At 43.0% G+C, this 17048-nt stretch overlaps 1 protein-coding gene across 2 annotated transcripts in view; it reads right to left on the bottom strand.

Moving 5' to 3' along the window:
* The window catches only part of DPM1 (dolichyl-phosphate mannosyltransferase subunit 1, catalytic), a 28296-nt gene extending 11646 nt beyond the window's left edge, over positions 1-16650 (bottom strand). The window contains exons 1-5 of one of the 2 annotated variants that reach the window (XM_029613110.1): positions 16507-16650; positions 10059-10158; positions 4341-4374; positions 1635-1711; positions 1527-1552 (exon numbers count right to left, since the gene is read on the bottom strand). In XM_029613110.1, the coding sequence (XP_029468970.1) occupies positions 1527-1552; positions 1635-1711; positions 4341-4374; positions 10059-10158; positions 16507-16538 (269 nt within the window). In that variant the 5' untranslated portion in view covers positions 16539-16650. Of the gene's footprint in view, positions 1-1526; positions 1553-1634; positions 1712-4340; positions 4375-10058; positions 10159-16232; positions 16420-16506 lie in introns of those variants that run through there. The other variant, XM_029613109.1, reaches the window with a different exon arrangement.
* Between the last annotated feature and the right edge of the window lie 398 nt (positions 16651-17048).

The raw sequence follows: 17048 nt of genomic DNA, 5'->3' as shown, positions 1-17048 counted from the left end.
CTGGCACCACCAGCTTCCACCACACTAAATAACAGACCAGAACCTGTAAAAGAAGTTCAGAAATGCACAAATATAACAAATAGACCACTTACCCCACAGAGGAAGGGATAGGAGAGGAAGGGGTGACAAACAGAACTACCTGCAAGCCACAGAGCACGCTGACCAGAAAAGGTAAACTTTCCTTCCTCATTTTTTTTTTTTTTAAATTAAACAACTTGATCCAACCTTAAAAGAACAGAGAAAGAAATAATAACCAGGAGGGAATATCCTCCATACAGGGGAAGCACCAGGTTCCCCTACTCCTATCTGCTGGAGTCAGACAGATACTGAGGATTTACAGAGAGTGCTCTAATTAATACGACAGCACCCTCCGAAGCTTTGTCTGATTCCATCTGCTGGACGGGGGGCATAACCCACCATCTGGACTGATCCTGGTACATACAGGGAACCCTAAAATTTATGCTCTCTAAAGCTTGCAAACTAATCTTTTCTGGATCGTCCACCAACCCGCCAGTATTTAAGTTCATGGCTCCGGATGGCAAATTGCATTGCAGGAAAGGTAGGTGACCAATAGCCCATTAAACCAAATATTAAAACATGTAAAGAAAAACTTAGTTCACCAGCTAAGTAATAAAAAGATATACAAAAAAAAAAAGTGTACATGTATATATATATATATATATATATATATATAGACACACACACAACTTACCAAAATATTCATCATAACAGACGCGAAGCAGACACTGAAATACAGCAAAGAGGTAACTAATCCAAAAGTACTCTCCAAAATGAATATTTTGGTTCCTACACTCACTGGATGAAAATCCAGTCCAGAAACCAAATATTGGTTATGCAAGTTACAAATGGATTAAATGAAATTTTTGCTGTATGTTTTGAAGTTGCCTGGTTTGCGTGTGTTAAACTGAACAGTACGGATATCTGCACCATGGCATTTTAGTTTCTGCAACAGATCTTGGCAGGTGATAATCATAAGAATATAAGAAATTTTCATGCTGGGTCAGACCAAGGGTCCATCAAGCCCAGCATCCTGTTTCCATTGACGGCTATTGATCAAGTTGACTTAGGGAATAGCCACTGCTATTAATTGCATCAGTAGCATGGGATCTTCTTGGTGTTTGGGTAATTGCCAGGTTCTTGTGGCCTGGTTTTGACCTCTGTTGGAAACAGGATGCTGGGCTTGATGGACCCTTGGTCTGACCCAGCATGGCAATTTATGCTCTTATGCTATAGAAATGGTGACCTAGTAGCAGCAGGTCAGACCTACTTTGGCCCCCGCAGGCCACAAACAGGTTTGGTTTTCAGGATCCCACACTGAATATTTATCAGGTACGTTGGACCCAAGAGCCAAGGTCCAGTTCATATGAATAGTTTGGTTATTCTGAAAACCAAATTTGGCTATAGTTCTTCAGGATGGGAGTTGCCTACTGCTGGTCTTAGGTATCAGTCGCACTCCAGCTGAAATCATCTAATTAACTGGTTTTAATAGTGTGAAATATACATACCTGATGAATTCTGGAATAAACTTTGGCTAAAATGAAATGGAAGAAAATTAAAACAAAGTCTAACAGCATTTAGGGGAAACAAACCAGTAGTTATTAGGCAGTGCTCACATGATGGGAAAGGTCAGCATCCATTATAATAACGAAGCTCCCTGTTGCATGCTGCATGCCGTGAATGTACGCTGTCCCTAGAATGGAAGGCATACATCAGTTACTTGCTAAAAACAATCAGTCTGCCCGAGAGAAAGTGAAATGTGAGAGCGGCAATGTCTCTTACAGCAAAACTCTTAATCCAATGGGATTGTGACCGAAATACGAAGCAACCCAATTTTGGAAAAAAGCTCTGAGGAAAAATACTACAAAAATCCTGGATGCCCGCAGGTAATTGTTAGGAGCCAGGCAGGGATAACGAACTTCCGTCCTTGAGTGCTGCAAGGAAGTCTGGTTTTCAGGACAGCCAAATTATGCAAATCAACCCAAATCTTGAATCAAATACATGCAAATGTGTCTCAAATACTCTTTCTGGAAATCCTGACATGCAGCCCCTGCACAGCCTGATACCCACAGTCATGTGGTATATTTCTCCCTTTCATCTCTTCCCAAGGTGCTCCCCCTTCCTTCCTCTTCCCATGGTACATCTCTTTCCTACTTCTGTTGACCAGGAAACCAGCAGCAGGAGGACAGGACAGGACAAGACAAGACAACGTGCTCTTATGCTTCTCCCCTTTCCCCTCGTGGGGAAGGGAGCGAGGCAGGGGAGAGAAGCAGCAGCAGGGACTCGAGTTGGGTCCTCTCTGTGCTCCAGATGTCACTTCTGTGGCTGGCAGAACACTTCTCCTCCTCCCTTACTGACCTGAAATGGGGTAAAAATGCTGGAAAGAGGACTGGTCTGCCCCACTTCAGAATCCGGGTGCCAGCATTGAGATTTTTACTGCCTGGGCATCTAGGACATTTTTAGCCTTGAAAACTTAATTCTTAAATCAACTAACAAGCAAAAAGAAAGGCCAACGGGCCCAGGTTTTCCTATTAAGAACGGTTTTAGGAAAAACCCATCCCAGCACTTTTTCACTCTATGATGCAGTAAATGTGAATTCTGCTTTAAATAGATAGCACTACTGCTATAAACGCTTCAAAGGCAGCATTTTGTAAACAAAAATGGTCACGTTAATTGATAAATATGTTTTTTTAATTTAAAATTTATTTTATATATTGCCTTTAGATCCAAAGACCAACACATTTGAAAACAAGTCATATATTGTCATATTCCATTTTATAAGACAAGGTTTTTAAATTATCTAGGCCTGTTTGCTGCTTGTTATATTAGGTTTTTTAAATTAAATACACATTTCACAGTATAGTACCTTACAAGAAAAACTTTGTGATTTTCTACCAGTATATATATACATATATATATATATATATATATATGTATTTTTTTAAAGTTCTCATGGTGCAGCTAGTTATTGCAGAATGCCAATCCTAAAATTTTAAAACCGTTGCTGCATGGTCACATGATTAAGGGCTCACTGGGTTTAGGTGGCTATTGGTCACCTAGCTGACCTCGACTTCCAGTGTTATGTCTAGGTCTTTGTTCCCTCCTTTACCCTCCACTCCAAATGCTATCCCATCATTAGTGTGTGTCGGGGGGAGGGGGGGGGGCCCCGAAAACAAATTTAAAAAAACCACAAGATCTATCCCCTTCATCAACACTTTCTCTAGAAAATAAATGGGGGAGGGGTGAAAAGGGAGTGGCTAGCTTCAATACAAGGTAAACAGGCTGAGGGCCTGATTTACTAGGCTTTTCCTCTAGACCAGTGGTTCTCAACCTTTCTAATGCCGTGACCCCGCAATACAGTTCCTCATGTTGCGGTGACCCCAAACCAAAAAATAATTTTGGTGGCTACTTCAAAACTGTAATTTTGCTACAGTTATGATTCGGAATGTAAATACCTGATATGCATTATGTATTCTCATTGCTACAAATCAAACATAATTTAAACATAGTGATTAATCACAAAAACAATATTTAATTATATGTTGAGAAATATTTATTACTAATTCCAATAAATAACATTTCACCGTGGCATAGCATGGGTTTAAATATAACAACAGTAAACAACAGTGCAATATTTTGCAACAGTATGCTGCCAAATTCAGTGAGATGGTTGTGGTTGCTTCTTGCTTACCAATTCAGAAATTACTACACACAAAGCACCTTACACTTACACAGTATTGTGTGTATGATGTGTGTACTGTTTTTACATTATTAACCTTTTTTACACCAGCAGGCTGTATCGCAGGCTCTCTTGGCTCTCCGCCTCTTGCCTCTCCGCCTCCTAGGCTTCTGTCCTCCGGCGCTTGCTGCGTCCGCCCACTGATGACGTCAGCAAGCGCCGGACACATGTAATGCGCTGCTATGGACTGTGGAGAGTTCCCCCCGCTTCCCCCGCCCCTTAGGCCCCGGACGGATGATGCAATCACATCTGCGCATGTGCGCAGGCATTCAGTTTGGAACGCGCATCCATAACGGCGTGCGTTCCAGCTGAATAGCGCTGCTGCAGACGGTAGCGCGACTTCTCAGCGGCTAAAGCCATCAGAAATATGTATTTTCCGATGGCTTTAGGCGACCCCTGTGTTTTGGTCGTTCGACCCCCAGGTTGAGAACCGCTGCTCTAGACACTGAATGGGAGACACCGAGCAGTAAAATAAATAAATAAGATGAGCAAACACCAATTTTTTGTTCATCTCTCATCATTACATAGTTTAAAAACTTCTGGATTAAGCATTAAAGGAGCAGGATAAGAAAATAATACATACCTAATCCCAATTTTTTTTCTCTGGGCCTTAAAAGCTGCAAAATATTAAAGGTAAAGTAATTTGACTCGCTCTCTTCAATTCACAACCTTAGTTTTTCACAGTGTCACAGTCCAATGAAGTTTCACAAGTTGCAGCAATGCACCATGAAGTTTCAGCATAAATTCTACAGCAAAAAGTCCAATTCCTCTGTTCCAAAATCTAAATATTACTAATAAAAACCGCAAACAATAATTGGAGGCAGCCCTGGTTGCTAACTCATTACATCTTACAAAGATGCAGTGCTAGTACTGAAAATGTAAAGATTAAATATTAGCACTAACATTTCAAAGTTAACTGGGTTAATAATAATTAAAAGCTGACTTGCTGTTATACTTCTTCTGAAGGTAAACCCAATCTGTATTTAAACAGAGACAATAAAGATAGAAAAAAATAATAATAAAAAAAAATCAAGCTGCAACAAAAGCCAAAATTGTCAAGACCAGGAAGGAATTTAAAAAAAAATCTCATATCACCTTTAAATAAAATGTTACATGAAATCCAGCAAAATAGTTTAATAAGCATGACATCTCTTAGTATAACAGATTTTAAGATATCTGTTTTAAGACCTGCTAAGGTCTCTGTGAAAGCTGCATCTTCAAACTTATTTAGCTGGTTTTCTTTTAATATATTTCGTTTTTGTCAGGGTAACAGCGCACCCCTTTGTATGATAACATTAAATAAAAGTAATTCTTTCCTCCAATCCAAAGCAGGAATGCATGATGCATGCTGCAGCCAAGCTCCCAAACTAGATGTGCTTTAATTAAAAACGTTAATTCAAACTGAAACCTGCCACCCTCCCTGCCAATAGCAAAGCCAGGATTTTAAAAGGCAACATTTCTATTAGAGGTGTCAAAATATTTGCTAAATCAATGCATCTGAATGGCTGAATATCCTTGCTTGTGCTTATGTGCTCTGAGCAGCTGATAAAATAATTGCAAACAACAGTGCAATTAGTAAGATAAACAAGCTCCCATCTGCTTTTATTAAACCTACTGCACTAAGCATATAACCATAACAACAACTTGTTTGCAATCAGTTGTAGACCATGAAACTCAGCATGGTGATTGAATATATATATATATATATATATATATATATATTCCTTCCAGCAGTCTATGCCTCCAAGTTTAATTTCCCTGTTAAATGTAACTTTGCTTTTTCATGTTCAACCTTTTGTTTTTGGTTACTGTTCTTGGTTCAGTTCCCCTATTCGATGTGAACCGACCTGATATGGTCTCCACCATGAAGGTCGGTATAGAAAAGTGTTAAATAAATAAATAAATAAATATATATATATATATATATATATATATATATACACATATATATATATATACATAGTCAGAGGTTTAGCTGGTGAAATTTTATTTATTTATTTAAAAACTTTATATATAAAAGTATATATATATATATATATAAAACTTTTATATATAAAAATTTCAAATAAATAAATAAATAAATATATATATATATATATATATATATATATATATATTTTATTTTATTATTATTTTTTTTTAACGGCATGACTGATATGGCCATAGTCAGAGGTTTAGCTGGTGAAATGATTTTACCTTCTCTTCTTGACATGTTGACTTTAATATAGGATCTTCTTCAGAGCTAGGTAATTAGAAGCTGACGTGTTTAAGCTGTTTTCTTCACCTCTCTGCTTTCGTCTGATTTGCAAACCATCTCTGCACCTCAGAATGTCATTCTGCATAGATCAGCATACAAGCTCTGCATGCAGTGGTTAACACTATAGGAGGGTCAGCTGCACTACTATCAAATATGGCGGTGTAATATTTTAAGGGCTTAGTTACCAAGGCTAACTTATAAACAGGCACATGGGTTAGCCGCATCCCTGGCCGCAAGCCGGCAATGTTATAACATACCCGTCTATATGCAAGCACAGTATAAAATTGGCTGACTGCACGCACATGTGTGCGCAATTTTAAATGGGCACACGCCTACATGCACAAATGCCGCTACCACCACTTAAGTGGGGGGATTTTAATACGCACGCCAACACCATTACCAGTTTCCCCAGTTCATTCCCAGCACGGCAAAGAAAGGGATCGGACTTCCAAACCCCACTAGCCTCCCTTTACCCCTGTTAGCTTCAACCCTTAAAATCCCGCTGACATGCCTAGATTTCTTTTTATTTTATTATGTACTCACCATCCATAGCAGAAGTAAATTTATGTGGCAGGGATCCCGGCGCACACTTGTGCGCATAAGTACTAACGCACGGATTTCATTGTGAAATCCAGGAATGCCGATTCCCCGCCCCATTTTTTTTTTTTTATTTGTGCACGTAGCGAGAGTGACATGCATACTCTGGCAGCTTTTAAAATCCGCTCTGCATGCGCCAGCCTGACTCGAGCATCTACCTCCCGCTTTTGGCAAGCGCAGGGCTTTTAAAATTTGCCTGTAAAGCTTTTCTTCCATTCTATATCTCTGGGGAATCCAAATCATTAGCGCTCCCTCTCTCTCAGATCTTTATTTCTTTCCTAAAAATGAAATAAGTGAAGTTTTTGAAATCTGTTGCACTCCCTACAAATGCAGAAGACTGGCCAAGGGGACCCGGCTACATGAAAAGGTGCACGATACCACAGGAGAAGAACAGAACCAGGAAAAAGGCAACTTGTCTCTTTAAGAACCATGGGCCAATTGCAATCATATCATGCACGCATGTGGCGTTATATTCCCTCCAGGACTTTAAGTGAAGGAGGCACCTAGTGTTTAGCACAGCAGGCTGTGAGCCAGGGAAGCCAGGGTTAAAACCCTTCTTCTCCCACTGACACACCTTGTGACCTTGGGCAAGTCACTTAACCCTCTACTGTCTCAAGTACAAACTTAGGAGGGTCATTTGCCAGGCCAAGCTAGGTGCTTAGGTAAATCCCTTGCAATAGTGATAACGTGCGGTATTTTACCCCAAATAACACCAAAATGATACGGACCTACTTTGCAAATGCACGCAAAGCAGCCCATTATTAGGCAATTTCATGGTAATAAAATAACACGGCTTACCTGAAACACTGCAAGCCGTGTTATTTTCATAAAAAAGTAGCTGTAGCTACCTTTCTCCTGGGACAGAGCAGCCCAAAGCCCCTCTTCCCCAAGTGTAATAAATAAAAAATTGAAAACCCCTGGGGTCTTTCCAGACCCCCCATCCCGCACCCTCTCTCACAAAGCCAGTGTTCTCTCCAAGCTGCACTCTGCATAACCAAGCACAAACTTTCTTTTGCTGGCATTCACAACTTTTCCCCCCTTGGTGTAGGAAGATCAATGAGGCCGCAGTGGAGCCCATCCTGCCGCAGCTCAATTCTGCTGCTGACTGATAGAAAATGAAAAAAAATGTCTTTTTGTTCTGGCGATGCGGCATTTCTATGATCTAGAGAATCTGTATTTCTAAATTTTTAAAAGTCAGCTCTGAAGTGGTGGGCAGAAAGGGGAGAACGCCGAGGTCAGGTGGAGATAAAGTGTGCCCACCCCTGCTGATCCATATTCATCTGAGTGGGAAGGTGGTGGGAGCCATTCTCCTTCATTCTCGCGGGCTGACTTCTTTACTCTTCACCCCTGACAAGCAAGGATCAATTTGGGGGGGAGAGAAACGAATGATTTTCGCACTGGGCGCCACGGCCCAAAAAAAGAGGAGACCAGGCGGGACCGCAGCAGACCCCATCCTGCTGTGGCCTGAAGAGCTCACTGGGGAATATAATCAAAAATATTTGCTCACAGTAACTCAATCATTAGAGGGAATGTGGCAAAATACCAGCACCACAGGAAGCCGTCTGCCCTAAGAGGAAGTAGCTTGGGTACATCCCACTTGTTCTGAATCCATCTCACTGGACGCTAAGAAATGAGAAATTACTACTTACTTGGTAATTTTCTTTTCTTTAGGACAATCAGATGAATCCAGAACAAATGGGCTTATGCTCCTGTACCAGCGGATAGAGATGGAGCAAACTGATGTTACAGCATATAACTCCCTCTATACTGACATCAGCCTGCCAGAATTCTCTTCAAAAGCAACTGTGGACAGGCTAGCAAAAAATGATTAAACACACAAACATTTCAATACTCAGCCAATAGGCAACACTGAGCTCAGACAAGAATGTAATAGCAGTCTAGGGACTGGACTAACACTTACTAGTTATCATTGTAACACATGGCCACACAGGAGGACTATAACACAATCTTTTAGCAGCCAAGGTGGGGGGAGCTAGATTCATCGGACTGTCCTGAAGAAAAGGAAATTATCAGGCAAGTAGTAATTTCTCACTTCTTAGCGTCCAGAACAAGTGGGATGTACCCAAGCTACTTCCTCATAGGGCAGGAGGCTTCCCGTGGTGCACACAAAACCACACATGCAAAGACCGTGTCCTCCCGGGCCTGCACATCCAGACGATATCTTGAAAAGGTGTGTAAAGAGGACCATGTCGCAGCTCGGCAATGTCGACGGAGGACAATCTAACTTCTGCCCATGACACTGCCTGAGCCCTAGTGGAATGAGCCCTAATCTGACTAGGGGATGGCTTCCCTGAATCTATGTATGCAGCCATGATGACCTCCTTAATCCAGTGAGCTACTGTAGCCTGCGAGGCTGGCTCTCCCTGTCTAGTACTGCCATGAAGGACAAACAGACAGACAGTCTGACTTCTACAAGGGTTCAGTAACCTTGAGATATCTGACAATATGCCTCTTGACATCCAAGGGTCACAACAAACGATTCTCCTCTACATCTCACTCTCTAAGGCCAGCAGGGAGATGGACTGATTCAAGTGAAACTCAGTGACCACCTTTGGTAAAAAGGAAGGAACAGTATATGCAGCTGTACCGCCCCTGGAGTCACTTGGAAAAATGGTTTCTGGCAAGACAGGGCCTAAAGTTCAGAGACCCTATGCACAGAACAAAACTGCCACAAGAAATACCGTCTTCAAGGTCAACAATCACAAGGAGAGAGTATATAGCGGTCTAAATGTAGGGCCTGCCAAGAAGTCCAATACCAAATGAACAACAAGGAAGTTGATCTATCAAAGCTGTGAGGTAACCAAAAGGAGATAGATATAAAGTCCTTCAAGAGATCTTTTATTGTAAATACCAGTTTCTCCACAAAAGCCGTCTCAGGCCGAGTTTCACCACATAAAAGGGGCTGCTTCAGGGGCTGTGTTGTAGATATATCAGTCATACGAAATGGTACAGATGTAAACCAACATCTGATGGTATCCCTTTAAAAAACATTAGTGCCAAAGCGAGAACTCCCGACAACCATAAACCAACAAGTAAACTCCCGAATGACACGTCGTACTGCAACACTTGTTGGCTCTTGGTACCTCCCTGCTGATTGACGTAAGCCACTGTCAGAGCATTGTCCGACATTATTTGGACCAATCAACCCTGCAGCTGAACTGTAAACATGCCAACCAGGCTGCTCTGGCTTCCACGCAAAATGAATATAAGACTGTTAGCAAATTAACTGCCTGATTCCCTAAGGCTTTTCTCCCATTCGGTCTCTATGGGAAAATATCTTGGTGAATCAGGCCCTAAAGGAGACAAGACAAATACAGCAGAATATTTTGCTGCTTCTGCAGGCTTAATCAATTCATGTTCATAGCAAAATGTGCATATTTATAATTTAAGCAATAAGAAGGAAAAAAAAAAAAAAAGCTAACTTACAATTTTATCTGATCCATAAATCTTTTGCAACTGCTTAGCAATTTCCAATGTTCCATCCGGACTTCCATCATCTATTATAATAATTTCATAATTGTATCCACTGGAAAAAAAAAGATAAAAGCAATGTAAAAGTGACCCTCAGTCATGGCTGTTCAACATTCTTTAGCAACAGAAGTAAAATTAACATTTAAAATAATTTTAAGATAGTGTGCCAAAACTTTCAAGCAGAAAAAAAGTAGGTAATAACGCCCTTGTACAGGTCATTGGTGAGGCATCACTTAGAATACTCTTGTTCAGTTCCAGAGGATGATTCTCAGAAAGGATAGAGATAGGCTAGAGGCAGTCCAGAGAAAGGCAAGCAAAATGGTGTGGCGTCTGCACCAAAAGCTATACAAGACTGAGGGACCTAAATATGTATCCCTTAAGAGGAGAGATGGGGGATATGATACAGACTTTTAAATACCTGAAAGCAAGTTTGCTTACCATAAACGGTATTTTCCGTAAATAGGATGAATTAGCCACTACATGTGGGTGATGTCATCCAGCAACACCAAACAGACTTTTCTCTCTTCAACTTTGTAGAACTTTGAGCTCTACTGAGGATATGTGGGAGTTTTCACGCCAGCATTGCCTTGTCTTCTGAGTCTATACCAGAGCTAATCTAGCTATGTAGTCGACTCTCCAGGGAGGTGGGTGAGTAATTCCATGGCTAATTCATCCTGTTATTTATGGAAAACACTGTTTAAAGTAAGCAAACTTGCTTTTTCTGTTGATAAGCAGGCTGAATTAGCCATTACATGTGGCGAGTCCCAGTGGAGTGTTTACTTGGTAAGCAACCCGGTCCTTATTACAGAGAGACCATATTTTGCAAAACTGCTTGTCCAAATTTACTGTAGTCTTTGAGATGTTATTAAGATAGCGGGCTGTGAAGGTATGAATGGAAAACCAAGTTGCAGCTTTACATATATCTTCAATAGGTACTTCTTGAAGATGCACAACAGCCATGACTCACTTGAAGAGCCTTCACAGAGTCTGTGACTTGCAATCCTGCTAAGGTATAGCAGTGTTAAATGCACTCAGCCAGCTAGTTAGACAAAGTATGCTTGGTAACCACTACTCCTAGTCTGTTGGGGGTCATACAAGATGAACAGTTAAGGAGGTTTTACAATGCAGCTGAGTTCATTTCTTGAAATATGCTAAGGCCCTTTTGCAGTCCAGAGTGTGTAGGGCTTTTTTGCTTTCATGCGCAAGGGGCCTAGGAAAGAAGGTAGGCAATACAATGGATTGACTGATTAATATATACTGTGTTTCCCCGAAAATAAGACAGGGTCTTATACTAATTTTTGCTCTAAAAGATGCATTAGGACTTATTTTCAAGGGATGTCTCATTTTTCCATGAACAACAATCTACATTTATTCTTGAACAAAAAAAAAATAAATCAACATTTATTCAAATATAGTCATGTCATCACATTCTGGGTCATCATCATAACTCTCCAAACCCTGACCCTTCACCAAGAAAAGCAGACACCCTCAAAAGAATCGCACTCAAAAGAGCCCACAAGACCCAAAACAATAAGGATTAGCAAGTGTCGGGCTCTCACACACAGATCGGGTAGTCCTTCTGGCGTCACTCCCGTCACAGGCGTGCTGTCAGGTCTCTTGGCGTTCCAGCTGCTCTCTTCCACGTTCTACTGCAGCCAAGTGTAGCAGTTGGCTCCCCCTGGTGACTGGAAGCAGCCACAATGCTCTAATATAATGGGCTCGGGAGTAGAGTGACGCCAGAGGGACTACCCCGATCTGTGTGTGAGAGCTCAGCACTTGCTAATCCTTATTGTTTTGGGTCTCGTGGGGTCTTTTGAGTGCGATTCTTTTGGGGGTGTCTGCTTTCCTTGGTGAAGGATCTATCTGTCCTGCTGCATTCTATTGCCAATTGATTTTACTTTTTTACATATATAGCTGCCTGGACACTATTTAAATTGACTTTTTTTTTTTTATGAGCTATAACTAGGGCTTATATTTCGAGCATCCTCAAAAAATCCTGAAAAATCATGCTAGGGCTTATTTTCTGGGTAGGTCTTATTTTTGGGGAAAAACGGTATGAGAAGCTGAGATGACATTAGGCAGAAATGTTGTGCGAGTACGGAGAAACCACCCTGTCATGGAAGAATTGCACATACAGAGGATAGTGGATTTTGCTGACTCTCCTAGGTGAAGTCACTTTAACAAGGACCACCACCTTACATGTCTATGAAGTACTTTAGAGAAGCTGACTCCTATGGCTCAAAGGAAGTCTTCATTAATTGGGAAAGGATCACATTCAGGTCCTATGGAACAGAGGGCTTTTGTATCAGAGGCTTGACATGTCATAGACCTTTCATGAAATGAGATATCAGTGGATGATTAGAGATCGGTTTGCTATCTATTCGAGTGAAGGACAAACAGGTGATCTGATTTCCGCAAAGGCTCAGTAACCTCTAGATACCGGACAATATGTCTCTTGACATCCAAGGGTAACAACAAACGATTCTCCTCTACATCTCACTCTCTAAGGACAGCAGAGAGATGGACTGATTTAAGTGAAACTCAGTGACCCCCTTCAGTAAAAAGGCTCCTGGCAAGACAAGGTCTGCAGTTCGGAAACCCTTCGGGCAGAACAAACTGCCACAAAGAAAACAGTTTTCAAGGTCAGCAACTGCAAGGTGAGAGTACGTAGCGAACTAAACATAGGGCTTGCCAAAAACCCAAAACCAAATTAAGACTCCACAGGGGCACCAGAAATCGCAAAGGAGGCCGAAGATGCTTCACGCCTTTCAGAAAACAGGCCACATCAGGATAAGCAGACAAGAATCCACCATTACCTGACCCCTGAAATAGGTGAGAGCCGCTACTTGTACTTTTAAGGAATTGAGAGCCAAACCTTTATTCAAGCCATTTTGCAAAAATTCCAAAATGAGCAGATCCTCACACCAGGGCTCAAATACTCTCCAAACCCACACACAGGCCAAGGAAGTGGAGAACTTTCTAGCTCTTAGCAAGGTGGAAATCTTTGCCACAGAGTATCCACATTTCAGCAAGCAAGCCCTCTCAAGAGCCATACCGTAAGACAAAATCGATTCAGATCTTCGTGAAGTACAGGCCCCTCCTGCAACAGGTCCCTGTGCCCTGAAGTCAAAGAGGCAAATCCAATAGGAGTCTCCACAGGTCTGCATATCATGGTTTCCTGGGCCATTCTGGAGCGAACAAGAGCACCACCCTCAGTGGAATTCGATCCTTCGAATCAGTCTGCCCAACATGGGCCACGGAGGAAAGGCACAAAGCAACTTGTCTTCTGTCCACTCCTGCACTCTGGCATCAATCCCCAAGAACTTCCTTCTGAGACTGAAGAATCGCAAAACTTTCACATTGCACAAAGTTGCAAACAGGTCTAGAAATAAGAGACCCCAGTGATCCCAAATCAGCTGAAACACCTCGTCTGACAACGCCCACTCTCCTGGGTCCAGACTCTCCCTGCTGAGAAAGTGTGTGAGGCTGAGATCTGGAGATGCACCTCTGTCCATTCCATAAGTTGATCTATTTCCTGCAACACTCGCTGGCTCTTGATATCTCCCTGCTGACTGAAGCAGGCCACAGTCAATGAGGTGTCCGACATTACTTGGACCGATCAACCCTGCTGCCTGTCGCCAAACTGTAAACACGCCAGCCAGATTGCCCTGGCTTCCAGCCGATTGATGTTCCAGAGAGACTCTTCTGAATTGCAGCGCTATCAGTTCCTGACAGTGAGCTCCCCATCCAAGGAGACTCACATTCGTTGACAGGCCTAGCCAGTCCAGCAGGGATAAGGAAACTCCCTGTCATAGATGATCCGCCTACAGCCACCACTGCAGTTGAGAGACATCCATCAACAGGTGGAGCCGAACCGAATAGTCCTGCGACTACGGATTCCACTGAGACAGCAGGGAGTGCTGAAGAGGAAGCACATGCGCCCTCGCCCACAGTACCACTTCCAGGGTTGCCGCCATTAAGCCAAGGATCTGCAGGTAAGACCACATGGTCGGGCGCAGAGTGTTCAACAGACTAAATTGAGCTAGCAATTTCTGAATTTGAGCTTCTAACAAGAACATCTTGCTCTGCCTCGTGTCGAACTGAACTGCCAGGTATTCCGACGACTGAGTAGGGTGAAGACTGCTCTTGGCTAGGTTCACCACCCAGCTAAGCTCCTGCAACAGGGCATCACCTTGCGAGTCACCAGGCAGCTCTCTTCCAGCGACTTGGCGCTAATCAGCCAATCGGCCAAATACGGATGAACTAGGATTCCATCTTTTCCTCAACTCTGCCACAACCACCACCATTACCTTGGAACAGGTTCTGGGAACGGTAGCCAGAACAAAGGGCAGCGCCCGAAATGGTGAACCACAGGAAGTGTTGAAGTTCTAGTCGGATGGGTATGTGAAGATAAGCCTCAGAAAGATCCAGAGGAGTCAGAAATTCCCCCAACTGCATAGCCATAATCACCAAGCGCAAGGTCTCCATTCGAACATGCTTCACTCGCAGATGACAGCTGATGCCTCCGAGGTCCAGGATGGGATGAAAAGAGCCATCCTTCTTTGGCACAATAAAATAAATGGAATATCACCCCGTATTTTCTTGAGATGTGGGTACAGGGACCACTGCCTTCAGACTGAGGAGCCTTGCCAATGTACTCTCCACTGCCCTCTTCTTCTGAGGAGAGAGGCAGGGAGACTCCATGAACTCATCCTGAGGAACACTGCAGAACTCCATCGCATATCTATCTCATATCACCTCCAGGACCCACTGATCCGATGTGATTTTGACCCACCTCCGATAAAAGAGAGAAGTGTCTTACTCTCCTGTTCCAGGGGGAGGGTCAGTAAAACTTCATTGGGAGGTGCCACTGCCTGAGCCTGCTCTTCTTCTAGGTTGTCAGGGATGAAAGGACAGACCGAAAGGTTGAGTCCTCTGAAAGGACGCTCCTCTGTAAGGCGAAAACATTTGGATCCTCTAACATGACCTCTCATGTTAAGGGAGCGCTGTGCCTGCTTATCTTCCGGCAAACGAGGAGCCAGAGATTTGTCCTACACTGCAGGCAAATTTACCTATTTGCTTCTGAAATGCAGTGCCTCTTCAGTATTACCCCTCTAACTCTTGACCTTATTTACTTCACTATATCTCATGATCAATTACCTCAAAATAATGTAATGTAATTGTAATTTCTGGGACCGCCATAATAGATCAGCAGTAGTGCCACATGCTGTCTTGTAGGTGATCCAAGTTCAGTTCTCCAGACTGTTATAACAGGCATCCTAGGAGAGTATTGGCTATTTGCACAATGGTGATGCCTTGTTATCAGACTTAAATTATTAGTGGGAGGCATATGTGCCAGGTTTCAGACAAGGCTGCTGTCAGTGGCTCCTGGCTGAGGATTGTCACCGTGACTAGGCTAGATTGGAGGGGTAGAGGGAAGATAGAGGGGAACTTTCATTAGTTGGAAATGAAGGCTCCTGGCACCATAATCAATGATCTAGAAGTTCAAAGCAGTAGGAGGAAATTGATGGGCCAAAAAAGTGCATTTTTTATATTTCTATTTATTTCTTAGCAAAGTATTTACCATAGAGTAACATGGCTGGAAGAAATCTCACACACGCTGTATAAAAGTGTTAGTTTTGTTCATTTGGCTTCCTGTTCGCCGAATTTAAAATAAAAAAAGCTGTTGATTAGTACATGAGCTTTTTAAACTTCACACTGGTCCTTTTTTCCGATGTTATATTATTTCAGATAGCTTTTCCTACGCTGAGCAATGTACAATATTTATGTATCTGGTATTTTAAGTGCTGCATTTAGGGAGGTCTCCATTTTGAAGTGGTCGTTTGAAATGCTTTATGATTATTTCTGTAAATATTTTCTTAAGGGTTAAAATATCATTGATTTTAATAATGCAAGGTGATTGATAGTTGACATCTATGGAATACACGCTTTCCCCCTCCACCCAAAATAAAGGTTTAATTAGACATCCGAGCGCGACTAAAACAGCTCTTTATGCTTCAAACCCATTCAGAAATATCCCGACAGCTTTCTCCGGAGAGCTGCTGATTTTGCGGGGCCCTGAAACATCGGACAGCGCTTCGGTTTCTGCAGGAGACCCAGGGCCCGTACCTCTCCCCCAGGAACTTAACCAGCAGCCACACGACGAGCGGCAGATTCTCTCGCTCGTTGTACGTGGGCAGCAGCACCGAATACTTCTCCAGGCTATCCCCAGCCTGACCCGGACCGGCCCTGCGGCGGCTCTCCATGCTGGAAGCAGACGACAGCGGAAATCGAGAGCCGCACCGGAAGCAGTACTGCCGTCGCCGAAAGATGCGTGACGCAAGCGGAAGTAGAGTCGGCGGCCTCCCTTCCTACCGAGTCTAGCTCTTCCCCTCTCCTTTACCTCCTATCACGACTGCAAAGTGATTCTTTCATTTCGTTTTTCAGCTTCGTGCTGGAAAAGTTCAATGGGCTGCTTCCTGTGGGCGGCCATTACTTGCTCATTTTCCTGATGAGATGCAGGCCGGAGTTGAATGGCGGGTGGAAAGAGGCGGGTGCTGAGTCATCCCCATGGCAACGGTGGCAAGCAGCGGCCGAGAGGCTCGATTCCGCGTGCTGAGCCTGTATTGGACGGGGCTCCCGGAAACAGTGTAGGTGACGTATAGCGCGTCATTACTAGCATAGTGGATGAGAGTGGTGAGATGCATGTAGGGCTTCCTGGTTTGCTATAACTTGCCCAGCAGTCGACCTCGCTTCATCCCTGCTTTCTTCTTCTTGTCTACACACCTAATGACCCTCCGACTTAGCTTGCTTTTCTTGAACCCTGTTAAGTGTTTTTGCCTGCATCTTCTGCACTAGAAAATGTTTCATGTATCCACCGCGCTCTCTGTGAGGAAATGTTTTCTAATATTACTCCTCTCGGGCATATGTTCGTCCTTAAATCTA

This window comes from Rhinatrema bivittatum, chromosome 8 (assembly GCF_901001135.1).
Source record: "Rhinatrema bivittatum chromosome 8, aRhiBiv1.1, whole genome shotgun sequence".
In the NCBI taxonomy this organism is placed as follows: domain Eukaryota; kingdom Metazoa; phylum Chordata; class Amphibia; order Gymnophiona; family Rhinatrematidae; genus Rhinatrema; species Rhinatrema bivittatum.
The sequence above is the reverse complement of the archived record's forward strand: the minus strand, read 5'-3'. Positions and strand labels throughout refer to the sequence as shown.